At 42.3% G+C, this 25,795-nt stretch overlaps 1 protein-coding gene across 1 annotated transcript in view; it reads left to right on the forward strand.

The window, feature by feature from the left end:
• LOC311143102 (protein POF1B-like) overlaps nt 1-23,171 on the forward strand; it is a gene marked incomplete at both ends in the record, with an annotated part of 64,535 nt that extends 41,364 nt beyond the window's left edge. Inside the window, 11 exons of the mRNA XM_084178904.1 lie at nt 2,365-2,600; nt 13,132-13,165; nt 13,309-13,389; nt 20,827-20,919; nt 21,042-21,155; nt 21,327-21,479; nt 21,633-21,752; nt 21,909-22,037; nt 22,471-22,544; nt 22,731-22,848; nt 23,121-23,171. Of these exons, the coding sequence (XP_084035030.1) occupies nt 2,365-2,600; nt 13,132-13,165; nt 13,309-13,389; nt 20,827-20,919; nt 21,042-21,155; nt 21,327-21,479; nt 21,633-21,752; nt 21,909-22,037; nt 22,471-22,544; nt 22,731-22,848; nt 23,121-23,171 (1,203 nt within the window). The remainder of the gene's footprint in view (nt 1-2,364; nt 2,601-13,131; nt 13,166-13,308; nt 13,390-20,826; nt 20,920-21,041; nt 21,156-21,326; nt 21,480-21,632; nt 21,753-21,908; nt 22,038-22,470; nt 22,545-22,730; nt 22,849-23,120) is intronic.
• Between the last annotated feature and the right edge of the window lie 2,624 nt (nt 23,172-25,795).

Raw genomic sequence — 25,795 nt, forward strand, 5'->3', positions numbered from 1 at the left:
GGAAAGAGCACAGTTAGAAAGATATGGCATATAGAAGCAAACCGGATGGACATCATGAAAATGATCGGAGAGGTTGACAGTAGAAGTTCAGGAGCAAAAACAAATAAAATATAATTATTGTAAAATTGACTGTGTCCATAAAATGTAGATAGTAAGTATAAGCTGGATGTAGAGGCCTAAGCATTGTTGTTCACTAATTTACCCCAAGTAGGGAAAGGATGGCGGGGTTGAAAAGTAATAAAGGGGATTATACAGTGGGGAGAACAAATATTTGATACACTGCCGATTTTGCAGGTTTTCCTACTTACAAAGCATGTAGAGGTCTGTAATGTTTATCATAGGTACACTTCAACTGTGAGAGATGGAATCTAAAACAAAAATCCAGAAAATCACATTGTATGATTTTTAAGTAATTAATTTGCATTTTATTGCATGACATAAGTATTTGATACATCAGAACTTAATATTTGGTACAGAAACCTTTGTTTGCAATTACAGAGATCATACGTTTCCTGTAGGTCTTGAACAGGTTTGCACACACTGCAGCAGGGATTTTGGCCCACTCCTCCATACAGACCTCCAGATCCTTCAGGTTTCGGGGCTGTCGCTGGGCAATACGGACTTTCAGCTCCCTCCAAAGATGTTCTATTGGGTTCAGGTCTGGAGACTGGCTAGGCCACTCCAGGACCTTGAGATGCTTCTTACAGAGCCACTCCTTAGTTGCCCTGGCTGTGTGTTTCGGGTCCTTGTCATGCTGGAAGACCCAGCCACGACCCATCTTCAATGCTCTTACTGAGGGAAGGAGGTTGTTGGCCAAGATCTCGCGATACATGGCCCCATCCATCCTCCCCTCAATACGGTGCAGTCGTCCTGTCCACTTTAAAGAAAAGCATCCCCAAAGAATGATGTTTCCACATCCATGCTTCACGGTTGGGATGGTGTTCTTGGGGTTGTACTCATCCTTCTTCTTCCTCCAAACACGGCGAGTGGAGTTTAGACCAAAAAGCTCTATTTTTGTCTCATCAGACCACATGACCTTCTCCCATTCCTCTTCTGGATCATCCAGATGGTCATTGGCAAACTTCAGACGGGCCTGGACATGCGCTGGCTTGAGCAGGGGGACCTTGCATGCGCTGCAGGATTTTAATCCATGACGTATGTTACTAATGGTTTTCTTTGAGATTGTGGTCCCAGCTCTCTTCAGGTCATTGACCAGGTCCTGCTGTGTAGTTCTGGGATGATCCCTCACCTTCCTCATTATCATTGATGCCCCACGACGTGAGATCTTGAATGGAGCCCCAGACCGAGGGTGATTGACCGTCATCTTGAACTTCTTCCATTTTCTAATAATTGCCCCAACAGTTGTTGCCTTCTCACCAAGCTGCTTGCCTATTGTCCTGTAGCCCATCCCAGCCTTGTGCAGGTCTACAATTGTATCCCTGATGTCCTTACACAGCTCTCTGGTCTTGGCCATTGTGGAGAGGTTGGAGTCTGTTTGATTGAGTGTGTGGACAGGTGTCTTTTATACAGGTAACGAGTTCAAACAGGTGCAGTTAATACAGGTAATGAGTTGAGAACAGGAGGGCTTCTTAAAGAAAAACTAACAGGTCTGTGAGAGCCGGAATTCTTACTGGTTGGTAGGTGATCAAATACTTATGTCATGCAATAAAATGCAAATTAATTACTTAAAAATCATACAATATGATTTTCTGGATTTTTGTTTTAGATTCCGTCTCTCACAGTTGAAGTGTACCTATGATAAAAATTACAGACCTCTACATGCTTTTTAAGTAGGAAAACCTGCAAAATCAGCAGTGTATCAAATACTTGTTCTCCCCACTGTATATATAAAAAACATGGGGGATTGGAAGTGATGCAGACAATTACATTGATGGAAGTTCCAATCTATCTGCAATATTAAGCTGATCTATCCCCCCCCCCCCCCCCCCCCCAAAAAAAAAAATACTGTGTAAAGGGTATAAATAGTTATTTACATCTGATATTAAAGTTTTTTTATTTTTAATACATGTCTAAAAACCTGTTTTTGCTTTGTCATTATGGGGTGTTGTGTGTAGATTGATGAGGGATAAAAAAAAAAATCCATTTTAGAATAAGGCTGTAACATGACAAAATATGGAAAAAGTCAAGGGTTCTGAATACTCTCCGAATGCACTGTATGATAGACATGACCTAGGGGAAAGAACTGTTGCATGTCTTGTAATATAGCACTGTAGGGTGATTGATTCAATAATTGTAGATGCCATATTGCCATTTTATGCCATGGTGATGGTGGGTAAGTCTCTCTCTTTTGCTTGTGACAGATTGATGTATAAGTTTAAACTTTTCCCCTCTCTTTTTCCCCAGGAGGTAGAAGAGGTGGAGGAGGTTAAAGAGCAAATGGTGAACATCGTGAAGGAGAAGGTGGTGAAGAGGGTGATAGAGGACGTGTCTCAGGTGGGGATAAAGAGTGAGGTGAGGGAGGTGGAGCCTGTGGTGAAGATGGACACACGTTTCTTCGGAGAGCTGCTGGCGGAGGTTTACAGGAAGAACTGTGACATCCACACCTGCATCTCAGAACACGTGGCCAAGATACGTGGAAGGTGTGTTTTGTTTTTCTCAACATATAGCCATATTTATATATAGCTTTTCCCCCCAGCTCAAAACAGAACAAAATCAATACGAAAGAAACAAGACAGAAACCGAAGGGAGAGGGTAAATCTAGATCCTACTGAGCTGACCAGACTAGGCTATAGTATGAAATACAGTGCTTTAAAACTGCAAAACTTTATTGCATTATTTGAGTTTCAAATGTACATTTAGGGGACTTTTATATGGGAAATCTTTGTTTTTAGAATTTTCTAAATACTTTAAATATTATACATTTCCATGTCGGCTCTATGCCTGGAAATGCCCTTGTCCGGTACAAAGGATCCTAATTTCAAACTCTAAAAAAGTGTTTTAAAAAATGTATTAACTGAAACATGATCTTATGTCGTTTCTTGCAATAGCCCTCTGTGAATTTAAATAATATTTATCTCAACTGTGATTCCTTAAATATGTGTCTGGAGATTTGGTAAACTCCGTCAGATTGACTTGGAATGAGCAGGGTAAGCTATACCATAAGGACCCCTTATTAATGTCCTCATACATGTAAAAAAATGTTGGTCCCATGTTTCATGAGCTGAAATAAAATATCCCAGAAATGTTCCATACGCACAAAAAGCTTCTCTCAAATTTGGTGCACACATTTGTTTACATCCCTGTTAGTGAGCATTTCTCCTTAATAATAATAATAATAATAATCCATCCACCTGACAGGTGTGGCATTTCAAGAAGCTGATTAAACAGCATGATCATTACACAGGTACAGTGAGGGAAAAAAGTATTTGATCCCCTGCTGATTTTGTACGTTTGCCCACTGACAAAGACATGATCAGTCTATAATTTTAATGGTAGGTTTATTTGAACAGTGAGAGACAGAATAACAACAAAAAAATCCAGAAAAACGCATGTCAAAAATGTTATAAATTGATTTGCATTTTAATGAGGGAAATAAGTATTTGACCCCTCTGCAAAACATGACTTAGTACTTGGTGGCAAAACCCTTGTTGGCAATCACAGAGGTCAGACGTTTCTTGTAGTTGGCCACCAGGTTTGCACACATCTCAGGAGGGATTTTGTTCCACTCCTCTTTGTAGATCTTCTCCAAGTCATTAAGGTTTCAAGGCTGACGTTTGGCAACTCTAACCTTCAGCTCCCTCCACAGATTTTCTATGGGATTAAGGTCTGGAGACTGGCTAGGCCACTCTAGGACCTTAATGTGCTTCCTCTTGAGCCACTCCTTTGTTGCCTTGGCCGTGTGTTTTGGGTCATTGTCATGCTGAAATACCCATCCACAACCCATTTTCAATGCCCTGGCTGAGGGATGGAGGTTCTCACCCAAGATTTGATGATACATGGCCCCGTCCATCGTCCCTTTGATGCGGTGAAGTTGTCCTGAAAAACACCCCCAAAGCATAATGTTTCCACCTCCATGTTTGACGGTGGGGATGGTGTTCTTGGGGTCATAGGCAGCATTCCTCCTCCTCCAAACACGGCGAGTTGAGTTGATGCCAAAGAGCTCCATTCTGGTCTCATCTGACCACAACACTTTCATCCAGTTCTCCTCTGAATCATTCAGATGTTCATTGGCAAACTTCAGACGGCCCTGTATATGTGCTTTCTTGAGCAGGGGGACCTTGCGGGCGCTGCAGGATTTCAGTCCTTCACGGCGTAGTGTGTTACAAATTGTTTTCTTGGTGACTATGGTCCCAGCTGCCTTGAGATCATTGACAAGATCCTCCCGTGTAGTTCTGGGCTGATTCCTCACCGTTCTCATGATCATTGCATCTCCACGAGGTGAGATCTTGCATGGAGCCCCAGGCCGATGGAGATTTACAGTTATTCTGTGTTTCTCCCATTTGCAAATAATCGCACCAACTGTTGTCACCTTCTCACCAAGCTGCTTGGCAATGGTCTTGTAGCCCATTCCAGCCTTGTGTAGGTCTACAATATTGTCCCTAACATCCTTGGAGAGCTCTGTGGTCTTGGCCATGGTGGAGAGTTTGGAATCTGATTGATTGATTGCTTCTGTGGACAGGTGTCTTTTATACAGGTAACAAGCTGAGATTAGGAGCACTCCCTTTAAGAGTGTGCTCCTAATCTCAGCTCGTTACCCATATAAAAGACACCTGGGAGCCAGAAACCTTTCTGATTTAGAGGGGGTCAAATACTTATTTCCCTCATTAAAATGCAAATCAATTTATAACATTTTTGACATGCGTTTTTCTGGATTGTTTTGTTGTTATTCTGTCTCTCACTGTTCAAATAAACCTACCATTAAAATTATAGACTGATCATTTCTTTGTCAGTGGGCAAACGTACAAAATCAGCAGGGGATCAAATACTTTTTTCCCTCACTGTACACCTTGTGCTGGGGACAATAAAAGGCCACTCTAAAATGTGCAGTTTTGTCACACAACACAATGCCACAGATGTCTCAAGTTTTGAGGGAGCGTGCAATTGGCATGCTGACTGAAGGAATGTCCACCAGAGCTGTTGCCAGAGAATTGAATGTTAATTTCTCTACCATAAGCCACCTCCAATGTCGTTTTAGAGAATTTGCCAGTATGTCCAACTGGCCTCACAACCGCAGACCACGTGAAACCACGTCAGCCCAGGACCTCCCCATCCGGCTTCTTCACCTTCGGGATCGTCTGAGACCAGCCACCCAGACAGCTGATGAAACTGTGGGTTTGCACAACCGAAGAATTTCTGCTCAAACTGTCAGAAACCGTCTCAGGGAAGCTAATCTGTGTGCTCGTTGTCCTCACCAGGGTCTTGACCTGACTGCAGTTCGGTGTCGTAAGCGACTTCAGTGGGAAAATACTCACCTTTGATGGCCAATGGCACGCTGGAGATATGTGCTCTTCATGGATGAACCCCGGTTTCAACTGTACCGGGCAGAGAGCAGAGCGGTTGGCTGATGTATATGTTGTGGCGGTGGGGTTATGGAATGGGCAGGCATAAACTACGGACAACAAACACATTTTGATTTTATCAATGGCAATTTTAATGCACAGAGATACCGTGACGAGATCCTGATGCCCATTGTCGTGCCATTCATCCACCGCCATCACCTCATGTTTCAGCATGATAATGCATGGCCCCATGTTGCAAGGATCTGTACACAATTCCTGGAAGCTGAAAATGTCCCAGTTCTTCCATGGCCTGCATAATCACCAGACATGTCACCCATTGAGCATGTTTGGGATTGCTCTGGATCGATGTGCACGACAGCGTGTTCCAGTTCCCGCCAATATCCAGCAACTTCGCACAGCCATTGAAGAGGAGTGGGACAACATTCCACAGGCTACAATCAAGAGCCTGATCAACTCTATGCGAAGGAGATGTGTCGCGCTGCATGATGCAAATGGTGGTCACAGTAGATACTGACTGGTTTTCTGATCCACACCCCTACCTTATTTTTTAAAGGTATCTGTGATCAACAGATGCATATCTGTATTCCCAGTCATGCGAAATCCATAGATTAGGGCCTGTTGAATTATTTCAATTGACTGATTTCCTTATATGAACTGTAACTCAGTAAAATCTTTGAAATTGTTGCATGTTGCGTTTATATTTTTGTTCAGTGTACATTTAATTAAGTTTTAGAGTCATAAAGCAACTGACAAAAACCAAGATTGCTACTGTGTGTACCACTTGAGAGAAGAAGAAAAAATAAATTTTTGTCAACTCCGCAAAACATAAACTCTGTCAGATTTTTATCTAACGTCAACTCCATCAGAGTGCTGAAAGATCTGATAGAATGGTTTTGTTTTTATTGGGGATTTATAAATGAATAATATTCCATATTTTACAAATGGTTGTATTGAACCTTTATTTTTAGAGGCAAAAATATGTCTGTTTTGAATATCTGTCGTCAACTCCGTCAGTGGCTTGTCAACTGTGTCATTGATGGCTAACCCCCTGAAGATCATATTCTTTTGTCAATATTCAAAAAATATTTTAATCACTGTTTTGCAATATATGCTTAAACAATTGAAGTGTTTGCTGTGCTAGACCTAAGGGATAATGTTTGCTTTATAAATGTTGTTCTATATTCTAATTTTTTTTAAATCATGCCAAAATGCTTAAAGCATTTGCCCTGGAGCATTTAATAGTGCTATAAAACAAAACAAAAATACGTTTGGAGATTTGTATTACATATTTGAATAATCTAATGTTAGAATTAAACAATCATGGTCTTTAAACACTTGTTGGACAATAATTCGTATTTTACCAAATAGGGCTATCTTCTGTATACCCCCCTTACCTTGTCACAACACAGCTGATTGGCTCAAACGCATTAAGAAGGAAAGAAATTCCACAAATTAATTTTTAAGAAGTCATACCTGTTCATTTAAATGCATTCCAGGTGAATACCTCATGAAGCTGGTTGAGAGAATGCCAAGAGTGTGCAAAACTGTCAAGGCAAAGGGTGGCTATTTGAAGAATCTCAAATATAAAATATATTTTGATTTGTTTAACACTTTTTTGGTTACTACATGATTCCATATGTGTATTTCATGGTTTTGATGTCTTCACTATTATTCTACAATGTAAAAAATAGTAAAAATTAAGAAAAACCCTTGAATGAGTAGATGTATCCAAACTTTTGACTGGTAGTGTATATTTCAAATTTTGTCCGGTCTTTCAAGAATACCTGACCTCAAAAACAGCATTTTCACTCTGCCCCATGGCAAAAAAACACACAAAAAACACCTGCAACTGGAAACTGACATTTCTAAGATACTTTTTTCACTGAATCGAGAACAAAGACAGTATAGCCAAGAACAGGTTAGTTGAATAATCTATGGCGGCAGTTTGTATGGGGCTTTCCTGTAACGCCCAGTAATGGACACCAAAAATCTTTGGTTATATCACATTATCTACTGTACAATCTGTAGCTAGGCTGCATCATGTTAGCTCCCCACTCATGCTGCACAGAAGTTAACACACTTGAATAATGCAACACAGCATGTAGAAATGTTGCAACTGTTAATTACTGTTCGCAAGACAATGTCTATGCAAGAAGATACCGGTAGCTTCCAGTTTTGTAGGCTAACTTTCCTTGCTAGCTTACAGCTGAAGTTAACATCAATTCACTACCCTAGTACTTTGTTTGTGATAATATGCAAACCATAACACAAAATATGAGGATCTCAAAGCTGATTGTCACCTAAAATCATACAGTCATTGCCAAGAACTTTATTAATTAACTTTGTGTCCTTCGCCTCAGTCACGTCTCTCCTCTCTCTCTCACTGTGTGTGTGAATGACATTATTAGGTCTTAGAGACAGCGCACAATTTTATAAAATAAATGACTGCTTCTTCTATGCAAATGTTGTTGATCAGTACAATAAAATAAGTTCCACATGGAAAGGAAACAGATTGTTTGTCATCTGTAGCCCCATGAAATCAGCCAAAACAAGCTCAATAACTCAATACATGCACACACTCCTATTGAATATGCATTCCCCTATATTGTGAATAGGCCTAGCTTACATCTTGATTTACCCAGTTTATCAATAGAGATTTACCATTAAATAAATGATTACCATTATGGTGTTATGTTGTTAGATTGGTAAAAACACAGTCAAATTGATTGTACAATTGATTCATTAATGCATACATGGCTGTCTCTGAAAAATGTACATAAAACATTTCAAATGTAATGATATTGAACTCAAAAGACCTGCCTGGATCAAGTGCCATTTTGTGACTGGCTAATATGCCCTTTTTTTTGTTGCCGTGGTATCGTTTTGGTATCGAGTATTGTGATGGTATCGAGTATCGTGATACTAAACCTAGTATCTGTCACGATCGTCAGGGAGAGACCAATGCGCAGCGTGATGAACGAACATGATTACTTTATTTAATTAAAGTGCACACACGAAACAACAAAACAATAAACGACTCGTGAAGTCCACGGTAACAATGACCGACATGGAACAAAAACCCACAAACACAAAGTGAAAAACAGACAGTTAAATATGGCTCCCAATCAGAGACAACCAGCCAACAGCTGACACTCGTTGCCTCTGATTGGGAGTCACTCAGGCAAACATAGAAAACAACAAACTAGAACCCCCAACATAGAAATAAACCACATAGAATGAACACACCCTGGCTCAACATATAGAGTCCCAGAGCCAGGGTGTGACAGTATCGGTATCGATGTCAAAATTCTGGTATCGTGACAACACTATTGTAGGGCTGGTTTCAGGGGCTGGTTCAGTATTTAAATCATCTGTGTTAACTCTGGCTCTCCTGTTTCCTCAGTTTCACACTTGGTTCAGAAAGTCCCTCTAACTTAACTTGCCAGGCTAGGTCATAAAAGACTGTCAAGGTGTGAGGCAGGTCGTGGGCTAATATTCTAACTGAGAGGCCCTATAACTGAATATAATATATGCAGTGCCTTCAGAAAGTATTCACACCCATTGACTTTTTCCACATGTTGTGTTACAGCATGAATTTAAAATGGATTACATTGAGATATTTTGTCACTTGCCTACACACAATACCCCATAATGTCAAAGTGCAATTATGTTTTTAGAATTTTTTACAAATTAATTAAAAATGAAAAGCTGAAATGTCTTGAGTCCGTAAGTATTCAACCCTTTGTTATGGCAAGCCTAAATAAGTTCAGGAGTAAACATTTGCTTAACAAGTCACGTAATATGTTTTATGGACTAATAATAGTGTTTAACATGATTTTTGAATGACTACTTAATCTCTGTACCCCACACATACAATTAACTGTAAGGTCCCTCAGTCGAGCAGTGAATTTCAAACATCTTAAAAAATGTTTTCACTTTGTTATTACGGGCTATTGTGTGTAGATGGGTGAGAACGTTTATTTTTGAATCCATTTTGAATTCAGGCTGTAACACAACAAAATGTGGAATAAGTCAAGGGGTATGAATACTTTCTGAAGGCACTGTATTCATATATATATATATATATATATATATATATATGCTGATTTTGTACGTTTGCCCACTGACAAAGAAATGATCAGTCTATAATTTGAATGGTAGGTTTATTTGAACAGTGAGAGACAGAATAACAACAAAAAAATCCAGAAAAACGCATGTCAATTATGTTATAAATTGATTTGCATTTTAATGAGGGAAATAAGTATTTGACCCCCTCTCAATCAGAAAGATTTCCGGCTCCCAGGTGTCTTTTATACAGGTAACGAGCTGAGATTAGGAGCATACTCTTAAAGGGAGTGCTCCTAATCTCAGCTTGTTACCTGTATAAAAGACACCTGTCCACAGAAGCAATCAATCAATCAGATTCCAAACTCTCCACCATGGCCAAGACCACAGAGCTCTCCAAGGATGTCAGGGACAAGATTGTAGACCTACACAAGGCTGGAATGGTCTACAAGACCATTGCCAAGCGGCTTGGTGAGAAGGTGACAACAGTTGGTGCGATTATTCGCAAATGGAAGAAACACAAAAGACTGTCAATCTCCCTCGGCCTGGGGCTCCATGCAAGATCTCACCTTGTGGAGTTGCAATGATCATGAGAACGGTGAGGAATCAGCCCAGAACTACGCGGGAGGATCTTGTCAATGATCTCAAGGCAGCTGGGACCATAGTCACCAAGAAAACAATTGGTAACACACTACGCCGTGAAGGACTGAAATCCTGAAATCCTGCAGCGCCCGCAAGGTCCCCCTGCTCAAGAAAGCACATATACAGTGGGGAAAAAAAGTATTTAGTCAGCCACCAATTGTGAAAGTTCTCCCACTTAAAAAGATGAGAGAGGCCTGTAATTTTCATCATAGGTACACGTCAACTATGACAGACAAATTGAGAATTTTTTTCTCCAGAAAATCACATTGTAGGATTTTTAATGAATTGATTTGCAAATTATGGTGGAAAATAAGTATTTGGTCACCTACAAACAAGCAAGATTTCTGGCTCTCACAGACCTGTAACTTCTTCTTTAAGAGGCTCCTCTGTCCTCCACTCGTTACCTGTATTAATGGCACCTGTTTGAACTTGTTATCAGTATAAAATACACCTGTCCACAACCTCAAACAGTCACACTCCAAACTCCACTATGGCCAAGACCAAAGAGCTGTCAAAGGACACCAGAAACAAAATTGTAGACCTGCACCAGGCTGGGAAGACTGAATCTGCAATAGGTAAGCAGCTTGGTTTGAAGAAATCAACTGTGGGAGCAATTAATAGGAAATGGAAGACATACAAGACCACTGATAATCTCCCTCGATCTGGGGCTCCACGCAAGATCTCCCCCTGTGGGGTCAAACTGATCACAGGAACGGTGAGCAAAAATCCCAGAACCACACGGGGGGACCTAGTGAATGACCTGCAGAGAGCTGGGACCAAAGTAACAAAGCCTACCATCAGTAACACACTACGCCGCCAGGGACTCAAATCCTGCAGTGCCAGACGTGTCCCCCTGCTTAAGCCAGTACATGTCCAGGCCAGTCTGAAGTTTGCTAGAGTGCATTTGGATGATCCAGAAGAGGATTGGGAGAATGTCATATGGTCAGATGAAACCAAAATAGAACTTTTTGGTAAAAACTCAACTCGTCGTGTTTGGAGGACAAAGAATGCTGAGTTGCATCCAAAGAACACCATACCTACTGTGACGCATGGGGGTGGAAAAATCATGCTTTGGGGCTGTTTTTCTGCAAAGGGACCAGGACGACTGATCCGTGTAAAGGAAAGAATGAATGGGGCCATGTATCGTGAGATTTTGAGTGAAAACCTCCTTCCATCAGCAAGGGCATTGAAGATGAAACGTGGCTGGGTCTTTCAGCATGACAATGATTCCAAACACACCGCCCGGGCAACGAAGGAGTGGCTTCGTAAGAAGCATTTCAAGGTCCTGGAGTGGCCTAGCCAGTCTCCAGATCTCAACCCCATAGAAAATCTTTGGAGGGAGTTGAAAGTCTGTGTTGCCCAGCGACAGCCCCAAAACATCACTGCTCTAGAGGAGATATGCATGGAGGAATGGGCCAAAATACCAGCAACAGTGTGTGAAAACCTTGTGAAGACTTACAGAAAATGTTTGACCTGTGTCATTGCCAACAAAGGGTATATAACAAAGTATTGAGAAACTTTTGTTATTGACCAAATACTTATTTTCCACCATATTTTGCAAATAAATTCATAAAAAATCATACAATGTGATTTTCTGGAAAAAAAATTCTCATTTTGTCTGTCATAGTTGACGTGTATCTATGATGAAGATTACAGGCCTCTCTCATATTTTTAAGTGGGAGAACTTGCACAATTGGTGGCTGACTAAATACTTTTTTTCCCCACTGTACAGGGCCGTCTGAAGTTTGCAAATGAACATCTGAATGATTCAGAGGAGAACTAGGTGAAAGTGTTGTGGTCAGATGATACCAAAATCGAGCTCTTTCGCATCAATTCAACTCGCCGTGTTTGGAGGAGGAGGAATGCTGCCTATAACCCCAAGAACATCATCCCCACTGTCAAACATGGAGGTGGAAACATTATACTTTGGGGGTGTTTTTCTGCTAAGGGGACAGGACAACTTCACCGCATCAAAGGGACGATGGACGGGGCCATGTACCGTCAAATCTTGGGTGAGAACCTCCTTCCCTCAGCCAGGGCATTGAAAATGGGTCGTGGATGGGTATTCCAGCATGACAATGACCCAAAACACACGGCCAAGGCAACAAAGGAGTGGCTCTAGAAGAGGCACATTAAGGTCCTGGAGTGGCCTAGCCAGTCTCCAGACCATAATCCCATAGAAAATCTGTGGAGGGAGCTGAAGGTTCGAGTTGCCAAACGTCAGCCTCGAAACCTTAATGACTTGGAGAAGATCTGCAAAGAGGAGTGGGACAAAATCCCTCCTGAGATGTGTGCAAACCTAGTGGCCAACTACAAGAAACGTCTGACCTCTGTGATTGCCAACAAGGGTTTTGCCACCAAGTACTAAGTCATGTTTTGCAGAGGGGTCAAATACTTATTTCCCTCATTAAAATGCAAATCAATTTATAACATTTTTGACATGCGTTTTTCAGGATTTTTTTGTTGTTATTCTGTCTCACTGTTCAAATAAACCTACCATTAAAATTATAGACGGATCATGTCTTTGTCAGTGGGCAAACGTACAAAATCAGCATGGGATCAAATACTTTTTTCCCTCACTGTATATATATAAAGGTGCATAATGTAATAATGTAAAACTCACAGGAATTTAATGTAAAACTCAGTAATGTATAGGCCTGCATATTCCCCTTTCTAAATACACCCGTAGTGTAATCCATCACTGTAAATCCTGTAATTAGTCACTAGATATTACAACCGTCAGTCAAACCTGACCTCTCTCATTTCTCTAAACTCTCTGTTTACTCATAGTACCTGTGATTCACTGAGCAAACACATCCCTTTGTTCCCTTCTGCTGCTGACTCAATGATAACCTGTATAGACTGGAGACAGAGATGGTTTATTCAATCTAATTGTGTGTTTGTCATGCCCTGTAATGTGTTTACCTTTCCATCTCTCTCCCAGGAAACACCTCTTAGATCCCAGTAATGACTACAAGGTACAGCAGGGAGGGGTGACCAATGGTTTTACATATCATATTAGTCTTGTACTGTTTAAATTGCTGTACAGTAGCTATTTATATATGCTGGAAGTGAAAGTATGAAATGAAAGTAACCATTTGATGCTCACGTGTGTATTCAGGTAGAGAGAGAGGACATTGAGGCCCTGATCCCCAAAGGAGCATCTGAGCTGACCAAACAGCAGATCCGCTACCTGCTGCAGGTAACACCAGGGGCAGACTGGGACAAAAATTCAGCCCTGGCATTTCAATCACTGCGCCTGCTACTTACACACCCAGGCAGTAATTCTACTGACACATAACATAGGCAACTTTACTCTACCAGTGACCGGTGAAACATAGTCCTCCTCCTTTTTTAACCAGCTCATGTTTAAGACAAGTACAACATGTAAAAGCACCACTGGAAACACAACTCACCACTTTAACTGTGCCTCTGTTGCCTCCCTGTTGTGCTGTCTGTCTCTGCATCTTCTCTGCTGTCACTCTGTCTCTGTCTGTCTGTCTGTCTGTATGTCTGTCTGTCTGTTCTTCTCCTTTTTCTCCTCTCTGTCACTCTGTCTGTCACTCCTAAGTGTTAATTGCTATTAAATATAGAGCCAACATATTAAGGAACTGGCAGTACATCTGTGTCTCTCTGTTTTCTTCCTACCTCCACTGCACTCATCTCTGAGCTACAGTGGGGAAAAAAAGTATTTAGTCAGCCACCAATTGTGCAAGTTCTCCCACTTAAAAAGATGAGAGAGACCTGTAATTTTCATCATAGGTACACGTCAACTATGACAGACAAAATGAGAAAAAAAAATCCAGAAAATCACATTGTAGGATTTTTAATGAATTTATTTGCAAATTATGGTGGAAAATAAGTATTTGGTCAATAACAAAAGTTTCTCAATACTTTGTTATATACCCTTTGTTGGCAATGACACAGGTCAAACGTTTTCTGTAAGTCTTCACAAGGTTTTCACACACTGTTGCTGGTATTTTGGCCCATTCCTCCATGCAGATCTCCTCTAGAGCAGTGATGTTTTGGGGCTGTCGCTGGGCAACACGGACTTTCAACTCCCTCCAAAGATTTTCTATGGGGTTGAGATCTGGAGACTGGCTAGGCCACTCCAGGACCTTGAAATGCTTCTTACGAAGCCACTCCTTCGTTGCCCGGGCGGTGTGTTTGGGATCATTGTCATGCTGAAAGACCCAGCCACGTTTCATCTTCAATGCCCTTGCTGATGGAAGGAGGTTTTCACTCAAAATCTCACGATACATGGCCCCATTCATTCTTTCCTTTACACGGATCAGTCATCCTTGTCCCTTTGCAGAAAAACAGCGCCAAAGCATGATGTTTCCACCCCCATGCTTCACAGTAGGTATGGTGTTCTTTGGATGCAACTCAGCATTCTTTGTCCTCCAAACACGACAAGTTGAGTTTTTATCAGAAAGTTCTATTTTGGTTTCATCTGACCATATGACATTCTCCCAATCCTCTTCTGGATCATCCAAATGCACTCTAGCAAACTTCAGATGGGCCTGGACATGTACTGGCTTAAGCAGGGGGACACGTCTGGCACTGCAGGATTTGAGTCCCTGGCGGCGTAGTGTGTTACTGATGGTAGGCTTTGTTACTTTGGTCCCAGCTCTCTGCAGGTCATTCACTAGGTCCCCCCGTGTGGTTCTGGGATTTTTGCTCACCGTTCTTGTGATCATTTTGACCCCACAGGGTGAGATCTTGCGTGGAGCCCCAGATCGAGGGAGATTATCATTGGTCTTGTATGTCTTCCATTTCCTAATAATTGCTCCCACAGTTGATTTCTTCAAACCAAGCTGCTTACCTATTGCAGATTCAGTCTTCCCAGCCTGGTGCAGGTCTACAATTTTGTTTCTGGTGTCCTTTGACAGCTCTTTGGTCTTGGCCATAGTGGAGTTTGGAGTGTGACTGTTTGAGGTTGTGGACAGGTGTCTTTTATACTGATAACAAGTTCAAACCGGTGCCATTAATAAAGGTAACGAGTGGAGGACAGATGAGCCTCTTAAAGAAGAAGTTACAGGTCTGTGAGAGCCAGAAATCTTGCTTGTTTGTAGTTGACCAAATACTTATTTTCCACCATAATTTGCAAATAAATTCATAAAAAATCCTACAATGTGATTTTCTGGATTTCTTTCCCTCAATTTGTCTGTCATAGTTGACGTGTACCTATGATGAAAATTACAGGCCTCTCTCATCTTTTTAAGTGGGAGAACTTGCACAATTGGTGGCTGACTAAATACTTTTTTTCCCCACTGTATCTCTACTAAGCCTAGCATCCTTTACCACACCACTGGTAACAGTGCCTGTAGTGGGCCCAGCAACATCCTAGGGTAACACTTTATTTTAAGGGTCCATAATAAACCATTTGTAAGGCATTATAAGGCATTTACAAACCATTTGCTTACCATTTATTAATCATTACGCCCACATTTGTAAATGTTAGTAAGCTAGTTATTCACACATGTATATACACTGAGTATACGAAACATTAGGAACACTTTCCTAATATTCCCTTTTGCCCTCACAACAATCTCAATTCGTAAGGGCATGGACTCTACAAGGTGTCGAAAGGGTTCCACAGGGATACTGGCCCATGTTGACTCCAATGCTTCCCACTGTCAAGTTGGCTGGATGTCCTTTGGGTGGTGGACCATTCTTGATACACACAGGAACCTGTTGAGCGTGAAAAACCCAGCATCGTTGCAGTTCTTGCCACAAACCGGTGTGCCTGGCACCTACTACAATATCTTGTTCAATCTTTTTGGGAGAAATTTGGTCTAGATGATGAACAGGTAGCCTCAACTGCCGTTCAGACTTGCCGAGATAATCAGCAACCTAGCTATCAGTGACCAGACATTTTCATGGAGACACACAGCAACTTAGCGCTCTGGGCCCGGTTTCCCGATAGCAATGCAACTTAGGCTTAGAAGGGTTTTAACAATGCATCATTCCTACAACGGCCAAAGATCCACAATACTGACCACGGATCAGCTCCTAGAGAGATACAGTATCACCTTATGGCTGCAAATATTGAGGTGTCTTATTCTAATGCTTATGTAGCCTATAGGCCTGTTTATGGTTTTATGCAGTCATCTCGGTTTTCATTTGAATCATCTTTTTATCCTTCGCTTGTTCAATATCATAGACATTGGCAACTTTGTATTTGTAGTCAAGTTATCGGCGGTCACAGAGAGACAGATAAACAGCTTGATTCAATGTTAGCAGAGATCTTCTGTGTATAAAGTGGAATGGAAGGGCAAAAACAAATCTAACGATGCACTTAGCTGTTCTAAATAAATAACGAGCGTTTTCAAGTGCAACTTTACTAACGATGGTTTTGATGTAACGATGCTCCTACGAAGGTTCTAACGATGAACTTAATCTTAAAATGATTTTGGGAAACCAGGCCCTGGATGACACAGCTAGAGACCAGTTGAAAATGTTCCCCGTCTATACAAATTTCTGCGACGCGACTGCACGACAGGGCAGCTCTCGATAGCAAGCTTTGATATTGGCTAACAACCAAACTGCTGTCATGCTGTTTGAAGGATAAATTCACGAGGGGAGGTCTCAGTGACTTGATCGCTGATTATCTCGACAAGGGTGAGTTCCTGGTAAGGAAAGATTCTACACACCCTGGCCTGTTCAACCCTCTCTCAATAGAAAACATGTGACAATGTCTAAGTGTCGGCATTCAGTTAGTCTCCTGAGTGGCGCAGTGGTCTAAGGCACTGCATCACAGTGCTAACTGTGCCACTAGAGATCCTGGTTCGAATCCAGGCTCTGTCGCCGCCGGCCGCGACCGGGAGACTCATGGGCGGCGCACAATTGGCCCAGCGGTCGTCCAGGGTAGGGGAGGGAATGGCCGGCAGGGATGTAGCTCAGTTGATAGAGCATGGCGTTTGCAACGCCAGGGTTGTGGGTTCGATTCCCACGGGGGGCCAGTATAAAAAAAAAATATGTATTCACTAACTGTAAGTCGCTCTGGATAAGAGCGTCTGCTAAATGACTAAAATGTAATGTAAATGTAAATTACACTGGTCACTCATAATATTTATAAAGTATAAATAGCCCTCACTTTAGATTAGGGGCTGCAAAAATACTTTAATAATGATTAGTAAATAGTTTATTAATGTGGGAGTAATGATAAAAATGTATAAATGCCTTATAAATGGATTATTACGGCCCCTTAAAATAAAGTTACCCATCCAGGTTGTGAATTAATAAACACATATATTAGAGAAAGAAGAAAATCACTGAATAAATGCCTTTATAGATGACCATTGGCTTATATAATACATTATAAAAGCCTAACTATTCTGAACAAGGAGTATGCTGAGGAGTATTTCTATTTTTAATTAAGCCCTTTTGTGGGGAAAAACTCATTCTGATTGGCTGGGCCTGGCTCCCCAGTGGGTCGGCCTGGCTGCCAAGTGGGTGGGTCTATGCCCTCCCAGGCCCACCCATGGCTGCACCCCTGCCCAGTCATGTGAAATCCATAGATTAGGGCCTAATTTATTTATTTCAATTGACTGATTTCCTTATATGAACTGTAACTCAGTAAAATCTTTCAAATTAGTGCATGTCAAGTGTCCCCCCCCCCCCTTCCCACTTAGCTACGTGTTTAGATATTAGGCTACATATAATTCAATAGAAGAAAACAGAGAGCGAGAAGGAGAGAGAAAGACTGCCAGTTCCTTAATGTTTTGGCTGCCAATGGCTATATTAAGGAACTGGCAGTCTCTCTCTCTCCCTATCTCTCAGTTTTCTTCTATTGAATTCAATATGACAGTCTATGTTTGTCAAGAATGATGCCGGGAATAGTTTATATGAATGCAGATAGATTTCCAGCATTGTGCTTCATATGCGTATCTTTCTGCCAAGAAGTGACCGGCCTTTCAGCAAATGAAATATGCGGGAGATAGGCGGGACTTTCCTGCCTTCAGTGCGGTGGCTATGTAATGTAATCTGACACTTGTTAGTCACTTGTTACTACAGCTCATAAACTCACTCGCTGGGCTGAAGAGACTTAGATTCAGAAGCAAATAAACTTAGATAAAACAATTAAAATACACAGACAGTCCCCGAATATACCTTTATTGTAATACATGATGACTTGTGTTTAGTAAAAAGCACTATATACAGAGTACGTGCCTAGTAGATGGCTATTGCCTTAACTATGTGTTATAAAAGCCAATCTAACGACTTGTTAGGCTATATTGCAAGGAGCCTAGTGTCTAAATATTCCCCCGAATCCCACTTCCCTAATTAGCCTATTATAGTAGATATGAAATATATTTCATACAATTTACAGCCAAAATATTAAGCCTAACTGGCAGCAGTAGGCTACATAATCTGTGTCAGTGTACATGAGTGTGTATTTCTCTGTTTTCTTCCTACCTCGACTGCACCACAGCAGCTGATCTGTCATTTCTCACAGACACAACACTCGGACCAACAGAACCAGAACTTTTAGAAAATGCGTCGGCCTCGAGCCCTTTCCGTTTTTCTGTTTTGACTGAGTGACTGACAGATTCAGGGCGGGTCTCACTCTCTGATGATGCGTGTTTGACTTTGAATGTGAATTTGCGCCATCTCAGCTCAGCAATCAGAAAACCAGGCAAGCCCATCTTGGTAGGGGGGCCGGCCGTTGCCCACTGGTCAGTCAAATGCTCAATATAGATGTTTATGACAACAGAGTTATAGCGCAAAAGTCATACAAAGAAACAGGCCCATGGGCCACTGGCCGTGTCCATTATTTTTAAAAATATTTAATACAGTGGGGGAAAAAAGTATTTAGTCAGCCACCAATTGTGCAAGTTCTCCCACTTAAAAAGATGAGAGAGGCCTGTAATTTTCATCATAGGTACACGTCAACTATGACAGACAAAATGAGGAAAAAAAATCCAGAAAATCACATTGTAGGATTTTTAATGAATTTATTTGCAAATTATGGTGGAAAATAAGTATTTGGTCACCTACAAACACGCAAGATTTCTGGCACTCACAGACCTGTAACTTCTTCTTTAAGAGGCTCCTCTGTCCTCCCCTCGTTACCTGTATTAATGGCACCTGTTTGAACTTGTTATCAGTATAAAAGACACCTGTCCACAACCTCAAACAGTCACACTCCAAACTCCACTATGGCCAAGACCAAAGAGCTGTCAAAGGACACCAGAAACAAAATTGTAGACCTGCACCAGGCTGGGAAGACTGAATCTGCAATAGGTAAGCAGCTTGGTTTGAAGAAATCAACTGTGGGAGCAATTATTAGGAAATGGAAGACATACAAGACCACTGATAATCTCCCTCGATCTGGGGCTCCACGCAAGATCGGTCAAAATGATCACAAGAACGGTGAGCAAAAATCCCAGAACCACACGGGGGGACCTAGTGAATGACCTGCAGAGAGCTGGGACCAAAGTAACAAAGCCTACCATCAGTAACACACTACGCCGCCAGGGACTCAAATCCTGCAGTGCCAGACGTGTCCCCCTGCTTAAGCCAGTACATGTCCAGGCCCGTCTGAAGTTTGCTAGAGTGCATTTGGATGATCCAGAAGAGGATTGGGAGAATGTCATATGGTCAGATGAAACCAAAATAGAACTTTTTGGTAAAAACTCAAGTCGTCGTGTTTGGAGGACAAAGAATGCTGAGTTGCTTCCAAAGAACACCATACCTACTGTGAAGCATGGGGGTGGAAACATCATGCTTTGGGGCTGTTTTTCTGCAAAGGGACCAGGACGACTGATCCGTGTAAAGGAAAGAATGAATGGGGCCATGTATCGTGAGATTTTGAGTGAAAACCTCCTTCCATTTGCAAGGGCATTGAAGATGAAACGTGGCTGGGTCTTTCAGCATGACAATGATCCCAAACACACCGCCCGGGCAACGAAGGAGTGGCTTCGTAAGAAGCATTTCAAGGTCCTGGAGTGGCCTAGCCAGTCTCCAGATCTCAACCCCATAGAAAATCTTTGGAGGGAGTTGAAAGTCCGTGTTGCCCAGCGACAGCCCCAAAACATCACTGCTCTAGAGGAGATCTGCATGGAGGAATGGGCCAAAATACCAGCAACAGTGTGTGAAAACCTTGTGAAGACTTACAGAAAACGTTTGACCTGTGTCATTGCCAACAAAGGGTATATAACAAAGTATTGAGAAACTTTTGTTATTGACCAAATACTTATTTTCCACCATAATTTGCAAATAAATTCATAAAAAATCCTACAATGTGATTTTCAGGATTTTTTTCCTCATTTTGTCTGTCATAGTTGACGTGTACCTATGATGAAAATTACAGGCCTCTCTCATATTTTTAAGTGGGAGAAATTGCACAATTGGTGGCTGACTAAATACTTTTTTCCCCCACTGTATTCATTATTTTCTTTGTCCATTTTGACGGCCAATCCGCCCATGGACAACACATATTCCTTTCGTTGTTCCACTATGCCTGAAACTGGCTCATAAAACCTCACCTAACCTCCTATCTCTCTCTGTCTCTGTCTCTCCTTTTTTCTCACTTTTCTTTCATCAATATCTCTCCTTTATTTTCTTTCTTTCTCTCTCGCTCTCCCTCCCTCACTCCCTCGCTCCCACCCTCTTTCTCCTCCCTCATTCTCAGACCCGTTTGACAGCAGACAAGACCATGCGTCTCCTTCTGACTACCTTCAGCAGTCTGAGGGAGGAGCTGATCCACATGTCAGAGGACCTGAGGGTATGACCTGGGGCCTGGGCCCCTATAGGAACCTCTTATGCTCTTATCTTAACTGTCTCATTGAGATATACATGCAGGCAGGCCATCTTACAGTCTTACTGTCTCTGTCTCTTTTCTCCCAGCGTCTGGAGAGTGAGAAGCAGTCCCTGGAGAGAGACCTGAGCTTCAAGGCTGACCAGGCTGAGCAGTATGACCGCCTCCTAGAGGCCATACGAGAGAACAACAGACAGCTACAGGTAGGTGTGTGTGAGAATTTGTGAGAGTGTGTATGTGTGTGTCTTCTACTGTGTGTTTGCCTGCGTGTACACCTCCTCTGTAGGTGTTTTTGAAAGAGAGTATCTCTGCCCTGTATGTTAGTGCAATGGGTGTATGACTGTGTGAGTAACTCTATCCATCCATCCATATAGATATCTCTGAAGGAAAGCAGCTCCAGCCAGCGGACCCTGGAGACTCAGCTCCTGAGCAGCCGCACTACAGACTCAGGCAGGGACTTCCGCATCAAAGAACTGGAGGGCAGCTACCGAGCCATGGAGAAGGAAAACGAGATGCTCAAACAGAAGGTACTCTAACGCTACCCTCCTCCATCTCTGACTCTAACCCATCTCACTTCAGATAATAAATTCTTAGCAATTCGTCCTACTCATGATGACTGAACTCATAGATCGAATTTCCTTAACTAACTTGTGTCTCCCTCTGTATCCTTCTTCATCCAGTTGGCTGGCCAGTGCAGCAGTAGCACCATTCAGATGAAGACAGAGGAGCTGTCACGTCAGTACTCGGAGCAGCTAGCTGCCCTGCGCCAGGAGAAGGACAAGGAACTGCAGAGCCTCAGGGTGAGAAGCCTACAGGGATGCATGGATACAGGGATGCGGCCTTCCTGCTCTGGTGGAAGTACTGTAGCAGTACTGACTGTGCTTGTGAGAAGAAATATGGGTAGCTAGTGGTTATACTGACTGTGAGTGTCTCTGACTATCTGTCTGTCTGTCCAGACCCAGCTGACACGGATCACCACAGAGTACACCACAGAGAGGTCAGGTGACAAGAGCCTGCAGCTTCGCATCACACAGCTGCTGGCAACACTGGAGCAGCGGGAGGTCATCATCAAACGTCAGGAAGAGGTCAGGGGTCATAGCTACTGGTCACTGGTCAGCCCGGCCCCTTAGACACAGATCTAGGATCAGATCTAGGAAATGCCTACTCCTGTAATTGGAAAAAACTAGAACCAAACTAACCTAACAGTTTTGGAGTAGAAAAACAGCCTGCTTCTAGGGTCTGTTCTCACCCTGCTTCTAGGGTCTGTTGCCTAATTTGTTCCCATAATCAAGTGATTGGTTTTGGTAAGGCCAGTCTGACTATATTCTCCCACAGTGGTTGTGATAATGTGGCTCTGAAGGATCCTTTCATTTCAGCTCAGGAATGTATTTACCTGACACGTCGTACACCTTTAGCTCCATCATTAACACCTGTTTTACGGCACAGGCCTCATTCCTCCTCCTCCCTCCCTATTCACCTTTGACCTCCTATCTCTGACTTCTGACCTTTAACCTCCAGGAGATTTGGCGGTTGCAGCAGGAGAAGAAGAGCGAAGGCTCCAGGAACGTCACCACGACCACTATCACCAAAAGGTCAGCCCCCCACAATACCATGAGCCTATTCTATGGGGAATATTTGGGGTAGTAGCGCCCTTAAAATGGGTTAATGTAATTTGGGATGCCTCGTGTGGTATTTCCCAAAACAGGAATTTGTACTGGTGTACAGTAGGTACATAACCAACCAGTATGCGGTCCTTACTGTGTATAACTGATGTGTAGGTACAGGAACCAGTACCCTCTCCTGGGCCTGCTGACTGATGACTACAATTCCACATCGCCCGTCAAGGATACCAAGACCATCGTAATCCAGAGCCGGACAGGGGAGATGATCAAACAGGTAGAGTAGAGCAGGGAGGAAGTAGAAACTAGATGGCCATGCTAGAAAGGACAAACTACAGTATAGCTATACTGTCAGAACTGAGGAGTAAGTACATCAGCTATTGTTCTCAGTTTAGAGTTTGAAGTGAGGGGAAAGATTAGGGTAACGATTAAGGTTAGGGTTAGTGGTTGAAAGTAAAATATGATTAGTGATTAGAAAGGGCTATTCATCTGTCCATTCTGGCATGGCCAAATAGTGTTAACCCTGTGTGTACTACCATGGGGCCCCAGGAGGGAGAGAGCCTGGCCCTGTCAGATGCTGGGCAAGGGTCCGCCATGTGAGGAGAGGAGAGCCTGTGATGAGAGGATGATGGATGGAAGTTGACTCCTCTGTGGTCCTGGAGAGCCAGGCACTGATGGCATGGAGAGACCATGTTAAATTCTGCCTCTTTCTGTTAGTAGTAAAATAAATGGATATTCTCCTGACTCTACTAAATTCCATATTGGGGTTGTGGATGCTTAATTGGACAGGTGTCCTTGTTTGTGAGAGTCATGCAAGGGGTTGTGAGTAAGTTTGGAATGGATTTAGGGTGACAGCACAGACTTTTCCCGGGATTGGGGTAGGGCTGCACAATTAAGTAAATTCACATTGAAATTGCAATATTGACATGTGCAATATCCATATCGCAAGAGATCCATATCGCATGCAATATTTAGAAACGCTTCTTAACTGCGTATAATGTTTTTATAGTTTACTCTGTTGTCTCTCTCCGTCTCTCCTTTTGTGGCCGCTTCCCACACACACACCATGACCCACCCCCTGTCACTCAAGCAGCGCTGTTCCTCCTCCTTGCTGTTAGATTCCCTTTACATTTGCATGCAGTTCCGTTAGGTCAGATGCAGTCAAAAGATTGTTCCAAACAAGAACGATGCTTTTTAGATTTTTTGCCCATATCGTGCAGCCCTAGTTGGAGATCCACTGTTAGTCTCAGCACTCTTATGACATCAAGTCAATCATAGGACTAGATGATATCAAGCTTTTTGTCTTTCCAATGCTGAATGAAAGAGTTGTATGGCAGAAAGCAGTGAGTGGCAAACAGCGAGAAACAAATATTTTGTAATTACAGCTGATGGATTAGTCCTTCACGCCATAACGACCGTATCTTTGTTCTGTTCATCTCGAAACAGGAAATCATTACGACCCCTTAAAGACACTGCTTCTCTCTGCTCTGCACAGGAATGAACGACAAGAAGACCCTGACGTTCCCCACCCCATCCCCTCCTTCCCTCCCTCCTTCCCCCCGCATGCTTCCCTCTCCCCCTCCCTCGTCCTCAGGGCTCCCAGGGTGGTGGTGGTAGGGGTTCAGCACCCCAATATTTGGGATGGGTGGTTTGGACCAAATGGGGTTTGCTTGGACGGGAGGCTTCACTTTGGTTGGGATGGGGGGCATCAAATACTCAACGACCAAATATGTTATAGTAGAAGCTTAGCAGTTAGGAGTGTTAGGCCAGTAACCGAAAGGTTGCTGGTTCGAAATCCCTGAGCCGAATAGGTGAAAAATCTTTCTGTGCCCTTGAGAAAAGCACTTAACCCTAATTGCTCCTGTAAGTCGCTCTGGATAAGAGCATCTGCTAAATGACTAAAATTTAAAATGCTTATGCTACAGCCAGCAGGGCTGGGGAGGGGACAGGGAAGAGGGGGCTGGTGCTTATTAGTATACAGCTCACTAGTTTGTCTGTCCTCCATGGAGCCACCACTACCCTGCTAGTCTTTAGGACATCTCCTCTAAAGGTGCTATGATGATAGTATGGTTACTATGCATGTAAATAAGGAAGCAAAATATGCTTTAATTATGCGCTAATAAAAGAGACTGTATGGTAGAATTTGCTTTGGCAGACATTGAAAAATAAATCAGCCTCTGTTCTGGTCTTTTGCTTTTATTTTGTGGCAAGGTAATGGTACATAGTTGTGTTATGTTTCAGCTGCATTTTGTTTCATGTTTATACCTTAAGAGGTGCATGGGTTTGTTTTTTTGGTTTACATGTTGTTTGGATCTGTTTTGAGTGAGGGGTTATTGAATGGAATGCTGCGCTTGGGGTTGGGGAGGGGGGTTGGAGTGGGGTGTATCAGAATATGAATGACTGGGTTGGACATGGCCTGGGGCATGGTTCTATGGATTAAATAAAATGGTGGATGAACTGAACATTTAAAAAATACAATAAACAATGTATGGAGTACCATGTTTTTCCTTTGGATTGTTATCTGCTGAAGGGTCATTCTTTAATTGCAGTGGTAAATGCTGTCCCTTGACTTTGAAACCATGTTAAAACACTTTCAAATGACAAAAACATGACAAATAATACATTTTCCGTTTTATGTAACTGTTATTTAATAAGAAAACATATGTAAGTCCTTTATACTGCGAAACATCTATTAGTATGCATGGTAGAAACTACTGGGGGCTAGAAAACTGGCTTGTCCCCCTGGTGATGTGTAGAGGTGTAGTGACATGTTTTGGGGATTTAGAGATCTATCTACTATTTTGAATGCTAGACAGTGAACAAAAGTATTTAATATATTGTATAGATGAATAAAAACAAAGAAGGCTATTAAAATAGCTTCTTTTTTTACTAGTATAATGTGTGTCCCTCAGTTTTATGTCATTGGTGTTACCGCCTTGTAAATCACTGATTACAAAGATATGCAAGAACCTTGAGCATTCTCTCCAGTGGCAAACTGTTATTGGAGGAGGGGTGTATATTAAAGAAAATGATTAGCTAATCACACCCTTTTAGTATGTCCAAAAATTTGAGGATTCCATTGATTATTTGGTGTGTCTAAATCCAATGTCTATTTAAATGAAGGGAAATAACATTGTGAGCAAAATTATTCATCTTATCACTTTAGTAAATGATTTATAAAGGGTTGATGACCTTAGATATGAGCATTTGTGGCCTCCATTTCA

Source organism: Coregonus lavaretus (genome assembly GCF_964263955.1).
Source record: "Coregonus lavaretus genome assembly, chromosome: 15".
Lineage (NCBI taxonomy): Eukaryota > Metazoa > Chordata > Actinopteri > Salmoniformes > Salmonidae > Coregonus > Coregonus lavaretus.